The sequence below is a fragment of the Labeo rohita genome, chromosome 22, assembly GCF_022985175.1.
Source record: "Labeo rohita strain BAU-BD-2019 chromosome 22, IGBB_LRoh.1.0, whole genome shotgun sequence".
NCBI classification, from domain to species: Eukaryota; Metazoa; Chordata; class Actinopteri; order Cypriniformes; family Cyprinidae; genus Labeo; species Labeo rohita.
In genome coordinates, this window is record NC_066890.1 from 42,639,548 (window position 1) to 42,659,704 (window position 20,157).

A 20,157-nucleotide genomic window follows, 5' to 3' on the forward strand; every position below is an offset into this window, starting at 1 on the left:
TGAGGCATTATGAGAAATAACAGGACAATAGATGAGATTTACAGGAAAACTTGAGCATACCAATTTAGTGCTTGACCATGACGAGTAAGCTGAGATCTTTCTTCTCGGCTCAACGTGCCCACCCTCTGAAATGGGAGATAGGGCCGTCTCATTGGCCAGTAGGGGGTCGACTTTGTAGACCCATCCAGAAAAGTCCGAAAACCAGTCTAGACGTCCTCTCAACACAACAGTGTACGCATTATCAGCCCATTTTGTGCACTTACACAATGTTTTTACAGAGACGTTAATGACAAGCCAAATGCCACCTCTTTGTTTGAGTACATTACCCTTCCTAGCCTAGTAATTAGGTCACACAAAATCACCAAGTTGGTTCGCCTGAGAGAGGCAGTATCTTGTCACGACCCTCATTTGGCTGAATGTTTGAGAGAAAGAACTGGAGAAGTTCTGCCCGAGCGAGTCCCGACTAAACGCTAGAGCAGCCCCTGTCTGTTTTTGACATTTATCAGCGTTCTTGCTGCGGAGCAGACGCACACACACTTCTTGCGTTGCTGGCAAATCCCACAGCTTTTGGGGAAAGAGCGGAAATATTTGGCCTCACAAAACCGCCCGAATCCAGTGGTAACGTACAAACGACTCTCTCCTCTCTTTCAGCTCTCACCCTCAGTAATGTCGTAAAACACTTTTTGTACAACACTAATTGTTTTCATCTTCCGTCTACGGGGTGCATGTCACATTTTTATGGGTTTGTAGCTTAAAACTTCTCGTTGCATGCAGTTTGGATCTTCTTCGCTAAACAATGAGGCGTCTGCAGCTGGAGTGACGACAAATGTCTTCGGAAATAGCTTTGCCTCATCGCTGAAGCACTAGCGTACAGCTGCGGGACTGTAAAAGCGCTTATTGTTTTACTGTACCTGGTTTTCATTATAGCGTTGAGAGAGGGGGACCCCATATCATGCACGCCCCTCTAGGATGTTTTTACTCATGGCAGTATATTTCAGCCCTCACGTTCTCTGTCTAAGCTGTAGGTTTTACAGATTCTTTCCATCTGAGCCTGGTCATCCTAAAGAGCTTAATTAAAACGCTTTTCCCCCTCGTCTACATTTCTGGGGTGGGTTTTTTTTTGCTCCAACTCACCGCAGCACTGATTTAATGCTAACCGTATGCTTTTGCCTGAGGGTCGGAGTGACGTTTGTAGACGCCCCCTGTACACATATCAGCATTGCTCAGCTGTTGACTTTATTATCGTTTCCTATTACTGTAAGTCGGGGTAACCGGTTTCGTCATCTTTTCCTTGTCTGGCTTGCAACTAACAGATCTGTATAAAAAAAATCTGATTCTTCAGCATGTCAGCTAAAATCTTTGAAACAGGAGGCATGTCATAATGATATATTTTAAAATAAAACAGCAGAATGGAAAGTCTTTATGCTGCGTTCAAAGCTTCAAATTCTGAATTACAAACAAATGATTCATTTTAGACGAACTGACTGAAACAATTCACTGCAACAATCTGACTGGAACGTATTATTTCTTACCATTTGAAAATTGCTATCAGGCTTTGAAAACAACGTAAAGAGTCTCCATTTAAACGTACACTAATAACCATTCCACTAACAGTTTTAATGCAATCATTTGTTTGCAATTCTAAAGTTTGAATTTAGAAATTTAAACTAATAACAATTCCATTACTATTCCATCAATAATTTAAATGTAATCATTTGTTTGCAATTCAGATTTTTTTTTTTTGATATTTCATTCCTTTATTTCGATAGGACAATACCTAGACAGAAAGCAAAGTGGGAGAGAAAAGGGGACGGGATCAGGAAGGGTCCGCGAGCCGGGACTCGAACCCGGGATGCCCAAAGCATAATGGTGCTACATGTTAAAAGTTTAAATTTAAAACATTTAAATTAAACTTATATCAATTCTATTACCATTCCGCTAATACTTTAAATGTAATCAGTTGTTTGCAATTTTGAAATTGAAATTTAAACATTTAAACTAACAACAATTCCATTACCATTCCACTAATAATATAAATGTAATCATCTGTTCGCAATTCTGAGGTTTGAATATAAAAATTTAAATGGAAAATAATAACAATTCCATTACCATTCTGCTAATAATTTAAATGTTCGATTTTTTTGCATTTTTTGCAATTCTTAATTTTAAATGTAAAAATTCAGATTTAAACTAATAAAAATACCATTATCATTCTGCTAATAATTTAAATGTGACCATTTGTTTGCAATTCTGATGTTTAAACTTAAAAAAAGGAATTTAAGCCAATAACAATTTTATTACAATTCTGCTAATAATTTAAATGTTAGTTTGTTTGCAAGTCTAAATTTACCAATTTTAACTAACAATTCCATTACCATTATGATAGTAATTTAAATGTAATCATTTGTTTGCAGTTCTTAAGTTTAAATGTAAAAATTTAAACTCAAACTAACAATTCCATTACCTTTCCGTTAATAATGTAAATGTAATCATATGTTTGCAATTGTGAAGTTTAAATTTAAATATTAAAATTTGAACCAATAACAATTACATTACCATTCCACTAATAATATAATTGCAATCATTTTTTCACAATTTTTAAGTTTAAATTAAAAAATGTAAACTTAAACAACAATTCCATTACCATTCTGCGAATAACTTAAATGTAATCATTTATTTGCAATTCTGAAGTTTAAATTTAAATATATTTAAATTAAACCAATAAAAATTGCATTACAATTCTGTTAATAATATAGTCTTTTAATATAGTTTTTAGGTTTAAATTTTAAAATTTAAGCTTAAACTTTTAACAATTTCATTACCATTCCACTAATAATTTAAATTTACTCACAATTCTGAAGTTTTGCGCCGTTTTATGCCTTTATTTTATTAGGATAGTAGCTACACATCAGTGCAGAGCCTAGCGGTTAAAGCACTGACATATAGTGCAACTTCATTTCTGGCGACCCGAGTTCGAGTCCCGACTTGTGGTCCTTTGCCAATCCCATTCCCAACTCACCACCCCACACTTTCCTGTCAGTCTCTACTGTCCGTTAAAGAAGAACTCCACTTCCAGAACAACAATTTACAAATAATTTACAAATAATTTACTCACCTCCTTGTCATCCAAGATGTCATCCATGTTTTTCTGTTTTCAGTCGTAAAGAAATTATGGTTTTTGAGAAAAGCATTTCATTTCAGGATTTTTCTGCATATAATGGAATTCATTGGTGCCCCAATTTGAACTTCCAAAATGTAGTTTAAATGCAGCTTCAAAAGGCTCTAAACGATCCCAGCCAAGGGTCTTATCTAGCGAAACGATCGGTCATTGTTTTTGAAAAATAAAAATTTGTATACTTTTTAAGCACAAAAGCTTGTGCAGCACAGGCTCTGGGATGCGTGTCCACTGGTCGTTCTTGAACGATTCGTTCATTTTGAACGAATCTTTAATGTGACTCGGGAAGAACGAGTCATCTCAGGGAGTGATTTGATCAGTCGCGCATGCGCAACGTCCTATTAGGTTCTGTACTGGAATTAGTTCACCTGTTTCGAGTCTTTGGGTTTTTCGAGTCATTCGTTCATCTTATGGGGCTGTCACGTGATGCTGATTTTGCTAAAATTAATGAAATGACTCGAAAAAAAGATTTGTTCATTTTGCTGAACGAGACTCAAAGGTCCAAGTTGGTAAAATGATCTGAACTTCCCATCACTACTACGAATCACGTCTTCGAATCACCACAAGTTCATCGTCTGTGTACTATTTTCTCCTACAACGTCAGAATCGTCCGACATCATTGTACCTTTCTGTTTGTAAACAGTGTTTGACTTACTTGCACTTTCTTAGTGTTTGCACGTTCGCTTTGTAAACTCTTTCGACGTGATTCAATAGTACGTGAACACGCATCCCAGAGCCTGAGCTACACGAGCTTTTGTGCTTAAAAAGTATACAAATTTTTATTTTCCGAACAAAATGACAGATTGTTTCGCTAGATAAGACCCTTCTTCCTCAGCTGGGATCATTTAGAGCCCTTTGAAGCTGCATTTAAACTACATTTTAGGAGTTAAATTATTTGTGAATTGTTGTTCTGGAAGTGGACTTCTCCTTTAAAGGCCCAAATAAAAAAAAAGGGGGCAGGACTAGTAAAGGTTCGCAAGCTGGGACTCGAACTCAGGATACCCGAGGGATACCATTTCGGCACGTTGCCCACTAACGATTCTGAAATTTAAATTTAATAATTTAAATTTAAACCTATAACAACTCCATTAACATTCCGCTAATAATTTAAATGTATCATTTGTTTGCAGTTAACAATTCCTACACCATCTCATCACCAATTCGTACATATTTTATGAGGTGGCTAATTCATACAAATTTGTACGTTTTTTGTACCTCAATCGTACGATTTTGTACGATTTGTCTAGACCTCATTACTTCACATCATTATTCACATGGCGCAGCTGATTGGTTTCTTTTCCTATCAGCAGCCAATGAGGTTGCTGCTCAAAATTCAAATACTCCACTAGTGCTTGCTGTAGTTGTTGCAGTGCACTTCAGAAACCCTGCACCTTCCCCAGCTCCACCTGTATACTGTAGATCTGCTACGGGTTGACAGCAGATGTTTTTGTGGCTTCGAAAACAACGAAAAGAGTTTCCATTACCATTCTGCATTTAAAATTGTAATGATCTAGGTTAATAACTCACTGATTCATTAAACCAAGAACCACTTCTCTCAGAATTGATGCATTTGAGCGTACACGGAATTTTAATGATGATTTAAATGTTGCTACAACAGCCAAAAACTTCCAGCCAAGTCTTGCAAATTATATTTAGGTTCTAAATTGCAGTTTTTATAAGCTGAATTGTGGCTGCAACAAACTGAACGCACTGAACTGACCATAAACACTATTAATAAAACTTGAAAAAAACAACAACGAATGAATAGCAGTATGTACGCACATATGGCGTTATTGGAACATTCTGGATCATTTAATAGGGCACACTGGAATATCTGGAGTCACTGGCGTTCATTTATATAAACTTTTCTAAACAACAAATTTGTGTAAATAAGCTTCATTTCCCATCACTACAACCTGAGTCTGAGTGTCATCGAGACCAAGTCTGTTCTTACTAAAATCTGTGCTATGATTGTTACATTTGCACACAATACTTAAAACCTCCTGCAGTCCTCTAAACACCACCCATCGCACACCCAAATAACAGTTTTACTCTTTACACTTACAGTAAAGGTGTTAAAGGCTACTATTCCTTCAAAGCTGTCTGGCTCTCCAGGGTCAAGCTGTTAAAGGCTGGATCACCTGTGATGCTGCAACTTATCATTATGGAAATGTGTACGCTGACAGTATACATTAACAGAGTTATATGAGGAACACGTAGGGCTGAGGTGCCTCTGTTTTATCCCACAGGTTTCAGCCATGAGACTAAACCTGATTCTGGTGCTGTCACTCCTCGCTTGTTTGACCTTCAGCCTCGCGAAAGATCAGAGACGACCCTTGGCTCGAGGCAGAAGACGTGGCGTTGGACCAAAACGAGCAAGGAAACAGACATCTAACACTGAGTTGCAGCAAGGAAGAACAGCAGAAAACAATAGACAAGATGGATCTATTTTCATCGACTCTTACAAGAATACAAAGGAGCCAAAGCCAGAGTATGATGTGGCCGCAGGTCAGTGTTGACAAAGTTACTTTGAAACAGTAGTTTGTCAGTGTAGAAACTATTCGGAATTAAAACTGGTTGACTTTTTTAAACATAGAAATCAACATACATCCATTCGGTATATAGATACTGAAATTAAACCGATTATATACTGAATTAAACTGACAAAAATCACCTAACGCACCACCTAGCACCTATGAGTGGTATAGATACTGCAAATGATGCCAGTTATGACGCCTGTTCATTTTACAAGTTCAAAAAAGTCATAAATTCAAGTAAACATTGAGTCTCTTCGAACTGCCGTACAGCTTATGATCAGAGTGGTTAGTTTATGTGATATAACACATGACCATACTGCCCAAGGTGGTAAGTCAGTTCTGAACATTGACCACATGATTATACACTGGCAACATGTGACAGTGCGAACCTGCAATTCCAAAAAACACAAACATCCGCTCGCACCACAGCGAAAGCATGGATGGTGCAACCAAATTTCACTGGTAAAAACGACACGCTGTCTTTATGCCAATAACTGATCTGTAATCCTGACAAATGAAAAGCTGAAGAAGTGTGAGTGGAAAAACAACATATATGTGGTCAGTAAGACCCTTTAAAAACAACAGAAACAAACACTACTTCCCAGTAGACCCATTTGACTACTGTATTGCTAACATGTGTGCACCACTGACTGCTAAGAACTCTCTACATGAGAATGTAGATGTAGAAAAGCTACATATATGGCTGGAAAACTGTTGCGATGAGCTGATTCACACAGTCATTTTACAGCCAGATTATCTGCGCTGGATGACAACCAGATGGTCATTAACAGGCATTAGTTTCCAAAATTGTCTAACAGCCCTCCCTGTAAACAGAGAATGCGGTTTCTGTTGTCAATCAGTGCCTATTTTTATTTTTTTTTTTATTTTGATCTTTTTTAAAATAATGAATTGATTACAAATCAACATTTAAAGTGGCAACCTTGAGACATTTTCAAGGTAACACAAAACCAAAATTAAATGAATCAGACTGATTCATAAACAATTCGTTGCTCTGAACTGATCACTCCAAAATTATAATTTTGTCATCATTTGCTCACTCTCAAGTTCCTCTAAATGTAAGAGTTGTTTCTTTTGTTGAACACAAAATAAGGTATTTTTGAAGAATGTTTGAACAGTTCAATGAAATTTTGTCATTAATTACTCACCCTCATGTCGTTCCAAACCTCTAAGGCTTTCATTTATATCCAGAACACAAATTAAGATATTTTTGATGAAATCCGAGAGCTTTCTGACCCTGCGTAGACAGCAACGCAATGTTGCGTTGTGGTTCTCTTGTGAACGTGCATCAAAGACCAACATGTAAGAGAAGAAATTGTTGAACAAAGTCATTATTTTTTGTTTTCTTTCCGCACAAAATGTATTCTCGTGGCTTCATAAAATTAAAGAGGTCCTATTATGCTCTTTTACAAAGTCTTGATTTTGTTTTGGGGGTGTAAAAGAACATGCTTTCATGCATGGCGGTTCGAAAAACGCATTATTTTCACATAATTTACATTATTACAATACCTTTCTCCCCAGCCTGCCTCAAATGGCTCAATTAGTTCTGGGTTTGATGAAGTTCCGCCTTCTGAAAAACGAAACGGTTAGCTGTCCAACTGTGTTGCGACCGGCGAACAGCTTAGACAGTGTTTCAGTTTCAGTTCCGTGTACAACTGTTAGCGCAAGCTAGATTAAAGTGATTCTTAAATATTGATATTTTTCTTACAAAAACACATCGATTCGCTACAGGAGGCCTTTATTGACCCCCAGAGCTGTATAAGGCACTTTTCAATGTGGATTTATTGGGCTTGTTTTGGACTGATGAATAGAAACACTCATCTATGCCTGTTTTAAAATTTGAGAGTGCCAGGATAAGTAGACAGTAGATTGCAGCCACTCTAGTTAATGCTTGTGTTTATACTAGTGGTGTGTTGCAGCTCTGCTTGTGTTTATACCAGCGGCGTCTCTGCGGCAGCCACCGGAGTAGAGAGCTGCCACTCTAGTCAATGCTTGTGTTTATACTAGTGGCATGTTGCAGCTCTGACGTGGCCACTTTAGTCAATGCTTGTGTTTACACCGCCGCGTTGGAGAGTTTCAGAAGCTGCTCTCCGTGCTGCATCGTTAGGGTAATCCCCCACCTCGTCCCTACCCACCCCCCAACCATTTGAATTTCCGTAGGCGGGATTTATTTTAATGATATTCTGACATCGTAACATCAGGAAAACAAACACTGTAGTTCAAAGGAGCCGTTCGTTGTAGTTCTTGAAAAGGGATTTTTTTAAAAAATTAAAGTGGAGTGGATTTTGAGATTTGTAACTTTGTACATCTTTTTTTATGCCCAGACATACACACCACACACTGACTAAAATTCAAAAAGTGAAAAAGCATAATAGGACCCCTTTAAGGTTGAACTACTGATGTCAAATGGACTATTTTAACAATGTCCTTACTACAGGGTGCGCACAGATACTGTAAAATTAAATTTCAGGGCTTTCAAGTATTTTTCTAGCACTATTTTTAGGATTTTCAAGGACTTCAATCAGAGAGCTCACTTTCAAATTCTAAAAAAAGATAAATAAATACAAATACACTAATAAAAAACGTCAAAAATACAGTGAAGCACTTGCAAAGTATCACTACTACAGTATTACATAATATACTACACTTTTACTATAGTAAAACCAAGATTAATTTTTTGTATATACTTCCTTTTTTCTGTTTTGTTTTTATAATTGTACTGCCTTAATGGTTTGATGTTTTCTACTGTTTAAGAAAAAAAAATCCGGAAATCCCTTCGAAATCCTGATCTGAAACAAATTATTCGCCATACATGCTCCGAAGTCCCAAACTGAATCAAATGCTTCACGAACCCACAATTTGAAACAAATGAGTATTGCGAATCATTCTATTTGAATCATTCTATCTGAATCATTCAATTCGTGAAATTGACTTTTCAAGTACCTCTTCAGGAAGGTTTTTCAGGCCTTACATTTCAAAAAGTCAAATTCAAGTACTTCAAGCACTTTAAGCAACTTTTATGAATCCCGTTGCTACCTTTCCGGTCCTTGAACCTGGTTGTTACGTCACTGTCGATGCAGGGTCATAAAACTCTTCGGATTTAATCAAAAATACATTTAATTTGTGTTCTGAAGATAAAAAGGTCTTATGGGTTTGGAACAACTTGAGGGTAAGTAAATGATGACAGGATTTTCATTTTGGGTGAACTATCCCTTTAAATTGACACAAATTGATGGTAATCGACTGTATTTAAGCAAAGCTAATTTTCTGTTCCTGAAAGGTGTATTGATCACATTTCTAAATTTCCTTCTTATTTGTATAATTATTACAGGAAAAACGGAGCACTGTGTATTTCGAGGCATCACAATGTATGACAAAACAGTGTGGTCGCCAAAGCCATGTGTGAATTGCCTGTGTGCCAGCGGTGAGGTGGTCTGCGACCGAATACTGTGTCCAGCCCTACGGTGCCAACTCAAATTTCAACCAATCGGAGAGTGCTGTCCAATTTGCATTGACCCAGGTTTGAAAAAAAGTGAAGTTACAACTATAAGTGACCCTGGACCACAAAACCGGTCATAAGCAGGATATTAAGTAAAGATCATGTTCAATGAAGATATTTTGTAAATTTCCTACCATAAATATATCAAAACTTCATTTTTGATTAGTAATATGCATTGTTAAGAAGTTTGTTAAGAAGGCGATTTTCTCAATATTTAGATATTTTTGCACCCTCAGATTTCAGATAGTTGCATCTCAGCCAAATATTGTCCTATCCTAACAAACCATACATCAATGGCAAGCTTATGTATTCAGATTTCAGATGATGTATAAATCTCAATTTAAAAAAAAAATGGACCCTTATGACCGGTTTTGTGGTTCAGGGTCACATATGGCATTAGAACTGCCAGTATATTTTCTATATAATAATTGTGACATTTGATCTCTCCTTGTCTCCTTGGTTTCAGTTGTTGAAGCCCCTGAGTTTTCAGGTGACCCTCCTTCCCACAACGATCTCAGTGATCCCTTTACTGAAATATCACAAAGCCAGAGAGATAAGAAACAACGACTAAAAAAAGATGAAGAGGAACGGATTCGCAAAAAAGACGCTGAGCGCAAGCAGAGGAAGAAGCAGAAGAAAGAGGAAGCCGAGAGACAGAGGAAGTTAAAAGAAGCGAAAGAAGCCAGAGAAAAAGAGGAGGAGCTAAGGAGGCTACGAGAGGAGGAAGAGGAGCGAGCAGCGGCGGAAGAGAGGAAAAGAAGGATGGAAGAACAGCGGAGGGTTGAGGAAGACAGGGCTCGTAGGCTGGAGATGGAGCAAAGAGAGATGATGAGGGCTCTGGAAGAAGCAGCCGAACGTGCCCAAGAAGGACTCCGCGGAGATGAGGCCACTGAAGACGAGGACGAGGTTTGGTTGAGAGGGGATGTTTTTCAAATGCCACCGGTGGCACCAACGAGAGCAGCAGATCCTCCTCCTCTCTTAGCTATCCAAGAGCCAACTGAACCGAGTGAGGAGGACCATGAACTGGGTAAAGAAGCCCCTGAACTAGACGAAGATGAACCAGAAGTAGTCGAGGAGGAATCTGAGATGGTTACCACACTGCTGCCTCCAGGTTGTTCGATCTCTGACGTCACTGCCACCTGTGAAAATGCTAAACTGACGGGTATACCTCCACTGTCCATCCCTGAGCTCAAATCACTCAGCCTACAGGGTGAGGAAGGCCACATCCCCACGTTACCCTTTTACAGCTCGTAAAGAGATACAGGCGCTGCAATGGAAATTAGATCACTTACCTAAGACACATGCAAGAAATTAAATCTAAATCAGTGTATACACCAGTATTTACACAGTCCACGTTCATGTATACAGATCCAAGAAATGCTGATTTTGATAACTTGTTATGCATTATGAAATTACAGGCAATGAAATCAAAACGATCCCAGCTGGAGCATTCAATGGCATTCCCAACTTGGAGTGGATAGACTTGGGGAAAAACAAGATAGTGTCATCTGGCATCGACCCGCAAGCATTTAAAGTAAGTTACAAATACAAGTTCACCACATACTGCATTAGCAAACACAAACACCCTTTTGGTAAGAGAAACATTGTAACCACCCAAATGATCCAACTGCAATCTTCTTTCCTTTTTCTAGTCAAATTTGCAATTGCTCCGACGGCAAAGCAAATGCAATACTAAATGGCTGGTGCTAAAAATGGTGCATGTTCATGCCGTTGCATCAGACTTCGTGTGAAGAGATCTTAAAGGCCCCAAAAATGTGTCAATAATATCGTGATCTGCAAGGCTTCTGAACAAAGCTGTAATGCCTGATGTTATCGGAATTCTTGAAAATCTGCTTTATGTTGACAGATTCTTACAAGTGTAAATAATCTGACGGTTGACATGAAATGGACCAATTCGGAGTGTAAAATTGCCAAATTAGACTGATATGTACACTGATTTCTTTTAAGGATCACATGCAGCATTCTGGCAATTGAGATAATGTACTTTTCCACTGCTGCCCTTTTGTTCAGAAATTCATATGAATTACTTCATGTCTTCCAGCTGAACTTTAGTTTAATTAGAGAAGCAAATGTTTCTTTCATAACGGTTTAAAAGCCGTGCAAAACAGTACCATCTGCAAACCTAACAGTGCTGAGTACTTTTCTCCAACATTGTGCTCTGTTCATAGCCATATGGCTTTTACAGAAGTCACAAATCCCACTCTAATACAAACACTATACCAACTCGTACTTGACACTTGTAGTCAAGGTTTTTTTTGCACAGACTTTCAAATAAAAACAAAATTCCATGGCATGCGTTCAAGAGAAACAACAGAGGGTATGCTCTGCTAGTGTTTCCTATTTTCACTGGGCTCTAACCAGTAGAAATATATGCCCATCACATCACTGAGATATATATAATAATTTATAGAGTACCCAGAGTATGTGCTAAATCATGAAGTTATCCTAACAGGAGTAGAAGGGCAGATTTTTAAGCAAAATTCATAAATTAATTGTATTCTGAAACGCAGTATAAAAAACTTTGTAAAAATAACTCAAAATTGGAGAACATTTACAGATACTTCCATGTGTTAATCTGGCAACTAGTGCTAATTTCCATAATTATATGACAAGCCCTATTTTACTGGCAACATTCCTCCAATTTTCACTCAGATAGCAATTGATGGGCCGCTCTAAAGTGACTGAAACCCTGCAACAGTAGGTTGTCCAAATGAAGGCCAAAGGGATGACCCTTTCCAGCCATTGCAAGCGAAGTTGGTCATTCCAAATCTGTGATTTCTTGAATACTGCAGGTTTACAAAGACACTAATTCATTCAAGTGCCCCAAAAAGGCTGGTCATCCATGTAAGACAAAGAACATGGGATAATGCAGAGACTCTCAAAAGGGTTCAGCACTGCAGCTGGAATTGCTTGCCAGTTCAGTACAGAACAAGGTAAGGATCTGGTTGGCATGTTTAAGAGAGGTCAGACTGAAAACACACTCTGCAGTGACCAAGCCTCTCGTCAAAAAAAAGAACCAAAAGGCTAAGCTCATCTTTGCTGAGGAGCATGCTGTGTAGAGATGGGTGAACTGGTCTAAAGTTCACTTTAGTTATGAGAGCAAGTTTAATGTATGTGTGTCTGTTCGGAAACAAAAGACTGAAGCCCAAGTGTGTAAAGAAGTCAGTGAAAGGTGGAGGAGGAAGTGTCATGGTTTGAGGGATGTTTTCTGCAGCAGAAGTTGGGCCTTTATCCCTAACCCTAATTATATGGCAAACCCTATTTAACTAGAAGCACTCCTCCAATTTTCACTGATATTGCAAGATGCAAGCTGCTCTAAGGTGACTGAAACCCTGCCACAGGAGGTTGTCCAGGTGAAGGCCAAAGGGATGACCCTTTCAGCCATTGCATGCGAAGTTGGTCAAAGCTCAATGCTAAAGATTTTTTGGTTCAGATTTTTACTTGCCCGGTCAAAATTTTCACTGGCCCTACCACAGAAAAATTAAATAGTTGCTGTTATCATTGTTTTTGACTTATGTTATTTTTTATTTTAATAAATAAGCTTATATGACACCAAAATTTTACATACCAAATAAAATTGTACAATTCTCTATTCCAGTTTCGATACCACACCTAAACCTATTAGCCTAACTAAAGTTCAAACATTATTTGTTTGTTTAAAAAAAAAAAAAGTAATTATAATTAATATTTTATTAAAAATTACACAGATGCTTTAGAAAAAAACAGCAGACAGACTGAAAGAGCACAAACTCAGTCTTTGCCAGCAGGTGGCGCTTATGGAATAAAAGTGATATTACGTTTCTATGGTTACCGCTGTAAACAAAGCAGCTCTGTGCTTATGAACGCAACTTTAAAAACATCATACATGAGCAAATGAAAAGAAAACACCATGTAATCAGTCAGTTTCCCTCATAGATACATTCTCATAAACCACATAATATTATTTAGGATAATATTTCGCGCATTGTACACCATGATCTTGGTCTGCCTACTACAGTATTTTTTTCTCTTTCCGTTCCTCTTTACCGTCTGTGGCTTCTGTTAACGGATGTCTAAAGAGTTAGTCATATTTCTACACACATGACATTTTAAAATAAGATTGCATGCAGTGTGCAAGCCCAGAACAAGAGATCGGTTTAAATATGTCTGGTCAATCGATGCATCTGTCTCCACTGTATAAATCATGTATTGATTATTGTTAAAGCCACAAAGCTAATACTTTTGTAAGCTATTTGTCCGTCAGAGATGCGTCTCTCTGTGATCGCTTAAAATTTTAAATCGTCAAGGTTAAAAAACACATGCATTGATAAACTTTCATGACGACACGGCAGTGGCCCGGTCGGGCCAGTGACATATTCGTCAACTGTCCCGAGCGTCTTTCACGCTGGCCCGGGCCATTGGGCACTCCTTATTGTCGAGCCCTGTTGGTCATTCCAAATCTGTGATTTCTTGAATACTGCAGGTTTACAAAGACACTAATTCATTCAAGTGCCCCATAAAGGCTAGTCGTCCTTGTAAGAGACGGGACAGGATAATGCGGAGACTCTCAATGGCAAATCGGTTCAGCACTGCAGCTGGAATTGCTTGCCAGTTCAGTACAGAACAAGGTAAGGATCCTGTCTCAGGACGTTTAAGAGAAGTCGGACTGAAAGCACACTCTGTGTTTGCCAAGTCTCTCATCTGCAGAAAGAATCAAAAGGCTAAGCTCACCTTTGCTGAGGTGCATGTTGTGTGGAGAGAAGAGAACTTGTCCAAAGTTCACTTTAGTGATTAGAGCAAGTTTAATTTAATTGGGTCTGATGGGAAACATTTTGTTTGGCATCAAACTGAGGAAAGGCTGAATCCCAAGTGTGTAAAAAAAGTCAGTGAAAGGTGGAGGAGAACGTGCCATGGCTTGGGGGATATTTTCGGCAGTAGGAGTTGTGCCTCTAATACAGATACATGGCAGGGTGAATGCAAATGTCTATTAGAAGCTCCTTCAGCAACATGCAGTTACAACAACCGCCCCAGAGTCCTGACCTTAGCATGACTGAAAATCTCTTGATAATCCTTGGCGACCAAGTTATGGCTGAGAAACCCACTACAGTCACCAAACTATGGAAATGAGTGGAAGAAGATCAAACGAGCGCAGTGTGAGAAACTTGTGATGTCCTGTGGCCGCAGATATGCTATAGTCATTCAAAACAAGGGCTTCTAGACTTCCTACTAATCTCTGACAGCTGTAACTTCTGTATCTTCTTTTGTGCTACAGTGCACAATGTAGATTGACAATATTTTAGGAAAAAAACAAGTATTTATAGACTGTTCTCTAATTTTGATCTCCACTGTATATGATAAAGACATATAGATTCCAAACTGCTCGTTCAGTTAACTCAGGGATTGATAACCATGAAAACGTGTGTCAGTAACAAAAGATAAGTATCCAAAGCACTGCCAGAAAGCCAATGTGGAAAACTTTCACTGAAGGATTCGAAAGCATATTGTATGTGACCTTTATTTTTCGCACCTAAAGAATAATGACATGATTTTTATGTAACTTTTACTTTAAGAGTCTTAAATTCCTGTCTCGCCTGTACATGGATGGAAACCTTCTGGAACAAATTCCCTCTGAGCTCCCATCAACACTCCAGGAGCTCAAGATAAATGAGAACAATCTAAAAGAAATTGAGGAAAACAGCTTTGAAGGTAAAACAGTTATGCAAAATTGCTATCCATAAAGGTTAGCATAATTGAAACATCTATAAAAATGCTGACATTTAACCAGCTAATACTAGCATGTAATGTTCCTTACCTAATGTCGTACTATGAAAGCACAATATTTTCACAAATTGCTTCATAATTCCTGGAAGGTCTCGACAGTCTGGTTACTTTGGAAATGGAGGGGAACTTGCTCAGCGAAGGTAACGTGAATCCAAAGGCCTTTAAGCCCCTCAGCGAGCTGACTTACCTTCGGCTTGGCAGAAATCATTTCCGTACCGTTCCTCAGGGCCTACCTGCATCTCTTCTGGTAAGTTTCAAAATGGAAAACTACTTCTGGAGTCACGAAAATCAAGATTGCTGTCAAACAAACTTGTTTGTTTAATTGCATACAAGTTCGTGGCCTATAAACCAGCACTGGTTTTACAGTACCTGTGGGAAACCAGTAGCACTTTAACAGCAATTATGGGAAACCAACCCCACTATTTTACCACAGAGTAATTTGAAGCTGCTCAAGTTGAATTGAACTGCATTGTCAAGTAACAACTGTTTAAGTAACATATCATACTCTCTTTGACATTTAGGAGTTGTACCTCGAAAACAATCTGATTGAAGAAATCTCTGAAACGGCATTCAACCACACCAGAAACATCAACGTCATTGTGCTAAGGCATAATAAATTAGATGAGTCAAGCATTGCACCTTTAGCCTGGATTAATCACAGGTGTGTCCCCTCAAAAAGTTTAACAATGAAACCACTGTTTAGGCAAATATCACTCACTTTTGTTTTATAAAAAGTCTTTGCATAGAAAAGAGTGAAAATTGAAATGGTAGACATTTGGTTCCAATGAATTGTTGGTGGTTTGCAAATATGTTTCTGCTCTGAAAGATTGCAAGCTAAAGTGTTTAACCCAATAGTCCTTTAGAAGAACTGAACTCGCTTTCTCACTGTCTCTAAAAGGAACCTGGAATCCATAGATCTCTCGCACAACAAATTCTACCTGGTTCCATCCTTCCTGCCGAAGTCGCTGGTTCACCTGGTGCTGGCCGGGAATCAGATCGAACGCATTCCAGGTTATGTGTTCGCACACATGGAGCCTGGCCTGGAGTACCTCTACCTCTCTTTCAACAAGCTGGATGGTGACGCTATCGAGCCAGAGTCCTTCTTTGGCACCTTCAACACTATGACCGAACTCTGTCTAGACCATAACCAGCTTACGTCTATTCCCATGGGAATTAATGAGATGACAGCATTACATTTCCTACGACTGAACAACAACAAAATAAGGTACACTGCTTGCCTCCTGCAAAGAGTAATGGGTTTGTCATAATTTCCTGTGACGCAATGGTCTGTGAACTTGACTACATGTTTAGATTTATATAGCACAAATGACATAGTTTCAAAGCAACTCCAGACAATTTATCTTGGGGGAAAAATATTTTCCTTCCCAATTGCCAAATAACTTGTTTTGGCTGTAAGGTTTATCCTTGATACAAACAGAAAACTACTTCCCAGTGTAGAGCAGGAAACTTGGGATAGTTCACTCAAAAAATACAAATTATCCCATGATTTACTCACCATCCTTGGTGTGTATGACTTTCTTCTTTCAGACAAATGCAATCGTAATTATATATATATATATGTATATAAAAAAAATTTTCCTGTCTCTTTTAAGCTTTATAATGCAACCTGATCTCATGATGAAAACGTACCCGTGGGAACTGTTTTGCAAGATGCTAAATACATACCGCCATGTATGTTTTGTGACACATTCAATGTGAAATGTCCATTGAGTGGCACTAAAAGAGTGTTCGGTTTGTTTGTGTGACATTGGTTTTGTAAGTGTCAGCGCAGTTCTGACCTGAAATGTTCTTTGAGTGGCACTTTAACTCTAATGCTCTGTGATGTTTTAAAATAACGTACCATCTGCACTATACCTGCGAATGTGATGTAAAAATGCAATTGGAAGCATGCCATTTTAGCTTGTTTTTCGATCACGAGTCATGTTTTTCACGGGATTCGTACCCAAGGATTCCACATCCTAAGTCCAATTCCGTGCCGGCTGAGCTACCGAGCAATTTTGTTACATGCGGAAAACAAAACACATGGAGTTATAATCACAACTGTGTAGGAAAACGATTACAAGTGCTTGCTGTTTTACCACCTCTAGTGTTAATTTCTGTTGGAAATTGCAGTGACGTACTTATTGGTACGTATTTCGCGTCTTGCGAAAAAGTTCCCACAGGTACGTTTTTGTCATGAGATCAGTACAAAACAAGGATTTGTAAAGAAAAATGTCATAGGATTTTGATATAAGCCAAGAGGAGACTGGTTTTTCTTTACTGTAAACAAAACTTGGTTTTCGCGAGACTACAATATTCTCACCACAGCTTATGCTACGTCTTTGTCCTACATCATCCACTGGAACGGCACTCTCTCGTGAACTTACGTACGATGGAGCCATGTGGAGTACTTTTTATGGTGGATGAATTAACTTTATTGGACTATGAAAATTCACTGCATTCACTGCCATTATAAAGTTCCGAAGAGCAGAGCATTTTTAATATAACTGCAACTGTATTCGTCTGAAAGAAGAAAGTCATATAAAATAAAGGTGTTTCACGATGCCATAGAAAAACCTTTTTGTCTAAATGGTTCCATAAAGAACCTTTAACATCTGAAGAACCTTTCTATTTCATAAGGTTCTTAAGATTATAAAAAGGTAAGCAAGAAATGGTTCTTTAAAGAACCTTAGATTGAATGGTTCTTTGTGGAACCAAAAATGGTTCTTCTATAGCATTGCTTGAAGAACCTTTTGAAGCACCTTAATCTTTAAGAGTGTAGGATGGCTTGGGGGTAAATCATGGGGTTAATCAGAAGTTTACTGAGGCAAAAGTCAAAGTCAATAGTGCAAATTAGTCCCTAAACTAAAGTGTGACCTAAAAGAGAATCTTAATTCAAGATTAGGAACGTAATAATCCAATAATTAGTATAGGCTAATAAGTGCAATTTTCAGACACTGGCCAGTTATTTAAAAATAGGCAATAATACAGACTGATTATATCTTGTCAATCAAAAGGAAGTGCAAGAAAGCATCAGAACTGTTGTTTGTGTGAAGAAAAGGTCTCTTGTGTGTAAAATTATGTAATTAATCAGCATTCATTTGGTATTGTTTCATAATAGAGTGTTTTCACGACACGTCATCACTGCACTGACCGTAATCAATGAAACTGGACCGAACAAAACTCACATGTTTTGCTGATTATTGCTGCTAAAAACGATCAATTATTCTCATGTTTTCGGCTGTACTAATCGGTCAGACCAGGAAAAACATCTGTAGTATTATACACTGCCAAAAGTTATAACAAATCAAAGTGAAGAGTGCAAAAAACTATCTGATGAACAAAAGGCATTTGTGGTTGGCCAAACTGAACCAGAATTTCCAGGGCAAGAATCTTGACAGCATTCATGCTTCTTCTTCTTATTTAGTTAGGTAGGTGAGGTGAAATATTAGGCTAATATCTTAATTAATACTGCTCGTATGTATCTTTACCACCTATTAACTTGAGTTTGTCAAAATATTGCGCCCTTTCCTGCTTACGGAGTCCTTCTCTATATGATTTAGCAGCTTCCACGTGTTTATTCCATGGTTTAGACAGCATAAATAAGCGGAACAACATATTCAGTAGTACATAAACCGTGTAATGCTATTGTTCACATCCGAGTATCTCCAATATGGCCGCACATCCATTTGATATTAAAAATGGTATCGGCACGGAAATTTTGCAACCAGTTCAACCAATTCAAGATGCATTTTCTGAAAAAACAGATAAAACTTTTTAATCCTAAGTGTTTTCTCTCCAACAGGCACATAGCAGAAGACGCCATCTGCGACCCCATGAATGAGGACGACTCTCATCTAGTCGCCGTTCGCCTCGAGAACAATTTCCTCGACCCTCGGAAAATCCCACCCACAGCTTTCTCCTGCGTTCGCTCCTACTCTAGTGTTGTTTTAAAGCCTCAGAGGATTTAGTAACAGCAATCTTGTGTGCTATTATGATAATAAACCACTAAAGACCATAAATGTACCCCCCTCCAAAAACACACATTCAACTGCATTGAATCTCTGTCTGGCAACTTGATTTTCACTTTTATAAGCTTTCACTTATAAGTAAGATAAGACTGAACATGAACACCGCCTCGAGGATCGTGGATCATGGCAGAACGCTGGCGTTGTTCGCACCTGTCTAGACGTGTCTTTGTAGGATGCATGAATCAACCGTACAACACTTCAAGAGGAAAAAAGTAGCAGACTATGACTTTGTATTCTATGTTGAGATGTTTCTTAATCTTGTCACAACAGTATTAATTTCGCTTGTCATGGTGAAGAAAAACAGAATGCATGGCTTTTCTTAATTATAAAAGACTGCAGCCAAAATCAACTTGCTTACATAATGCATTTTTTTTATAATGACGTTCACTACTGAGAGAACTGTGATGCATAATTGAAAGGTATCCATATGGTTCAAGTCATTTAAGCAACCACAGTTTTGTATTTGCCTAGTTTAGAATTGTAAGGAAAGCTTGTAATGTACTTTTCTATTCGCATTATCACTTATTTTATTCAAATGTGAGTATTAAATTAAACTATCACATTAGATTTCCTAAAACGTCTTTTGTGTTTCTTTCTTAAAATACCCCAGTCTTAAAACATCTGTGCTCTATAAACGTTGAACTGAAGTCCTGTGATAATTGGAATCACTGCAGAACGAAACACATTAATGACCCCTGTAAATGATCTGACTATGACATCATGGTCTTCCGTTCCTTCTGAGATTCTTCTGAGTTTTCACTCCATCATCGCAATGTGGACGATTACTTAAAAACGCCTCTGAGGTTGAGTTGGGGTTTCACTGATTTTAGGCTACGACTAAAGTGAAGGGAAAGAATAAACAACAAAAAGAAAGCCTGGAAGGGGAATCATCTCAGAAGCTTTCCATGAAGCTATCCTTGGCTTCAATGACTCACTAGTCACATGGCATTTATTTAATCTTATTTTGAGGGGTAAATAATCAACAGCTGAACCACCCCCTTCTTGTGTCTGGGTACAGTTAATTCTTGCTCTATATTTGGAGGACAAGCAAAGCTGTGGAAATCCGTCAACATATCTCAAGTGTTTGCAAGGTCGAGACATTACCAATGTGATCCA

At 38.2% G+C, this 20,157-nt stretch overlaps 2 protein-coding genes across 3 annotated transcripts in view; one reads left to right on the forward strand and one right to left on the reverse strand.

Annotated features, from left to right (window-relative positions):
* The window catches only part of cenpp (centromere protein P), an 87,577-nt gene that overhangs the window by 11,246 nt on the left and 56,174 nt on the right, over window positions 1–20,157 (reverse strand). The window lies entirely within an intron of this gene.
* On the forward strand, window positions 397–19,590 carry ecm2 (extracellular matrix protein 2, female organ and adipocyte specific). Its single transcript, XM_051094189.1, has 10 exons — window positions 397–618; window positions 5,425–5,683; window positions 9,062–9,250; window positions 9,696–10,439; window positions 10,648–10,763; window positions 14,800–14,935; window positions 15,100–15,257; window positions 15,532–15,671; window positions 15,909–16,235; window positions 18,816–19,590. The coding sequence occupies exons 2-10, from the start codon at window positions 5,434–5,436 to the stop codon at window positions 18,979–18,981; spliced, it is 2,226 nt and encodes a 741-aa protein (XP_050950146.1). The 5' UTR covers window positions 397–618; window positions 5,425–5,433; the 3' UTR covers window positions 18,982–19,590.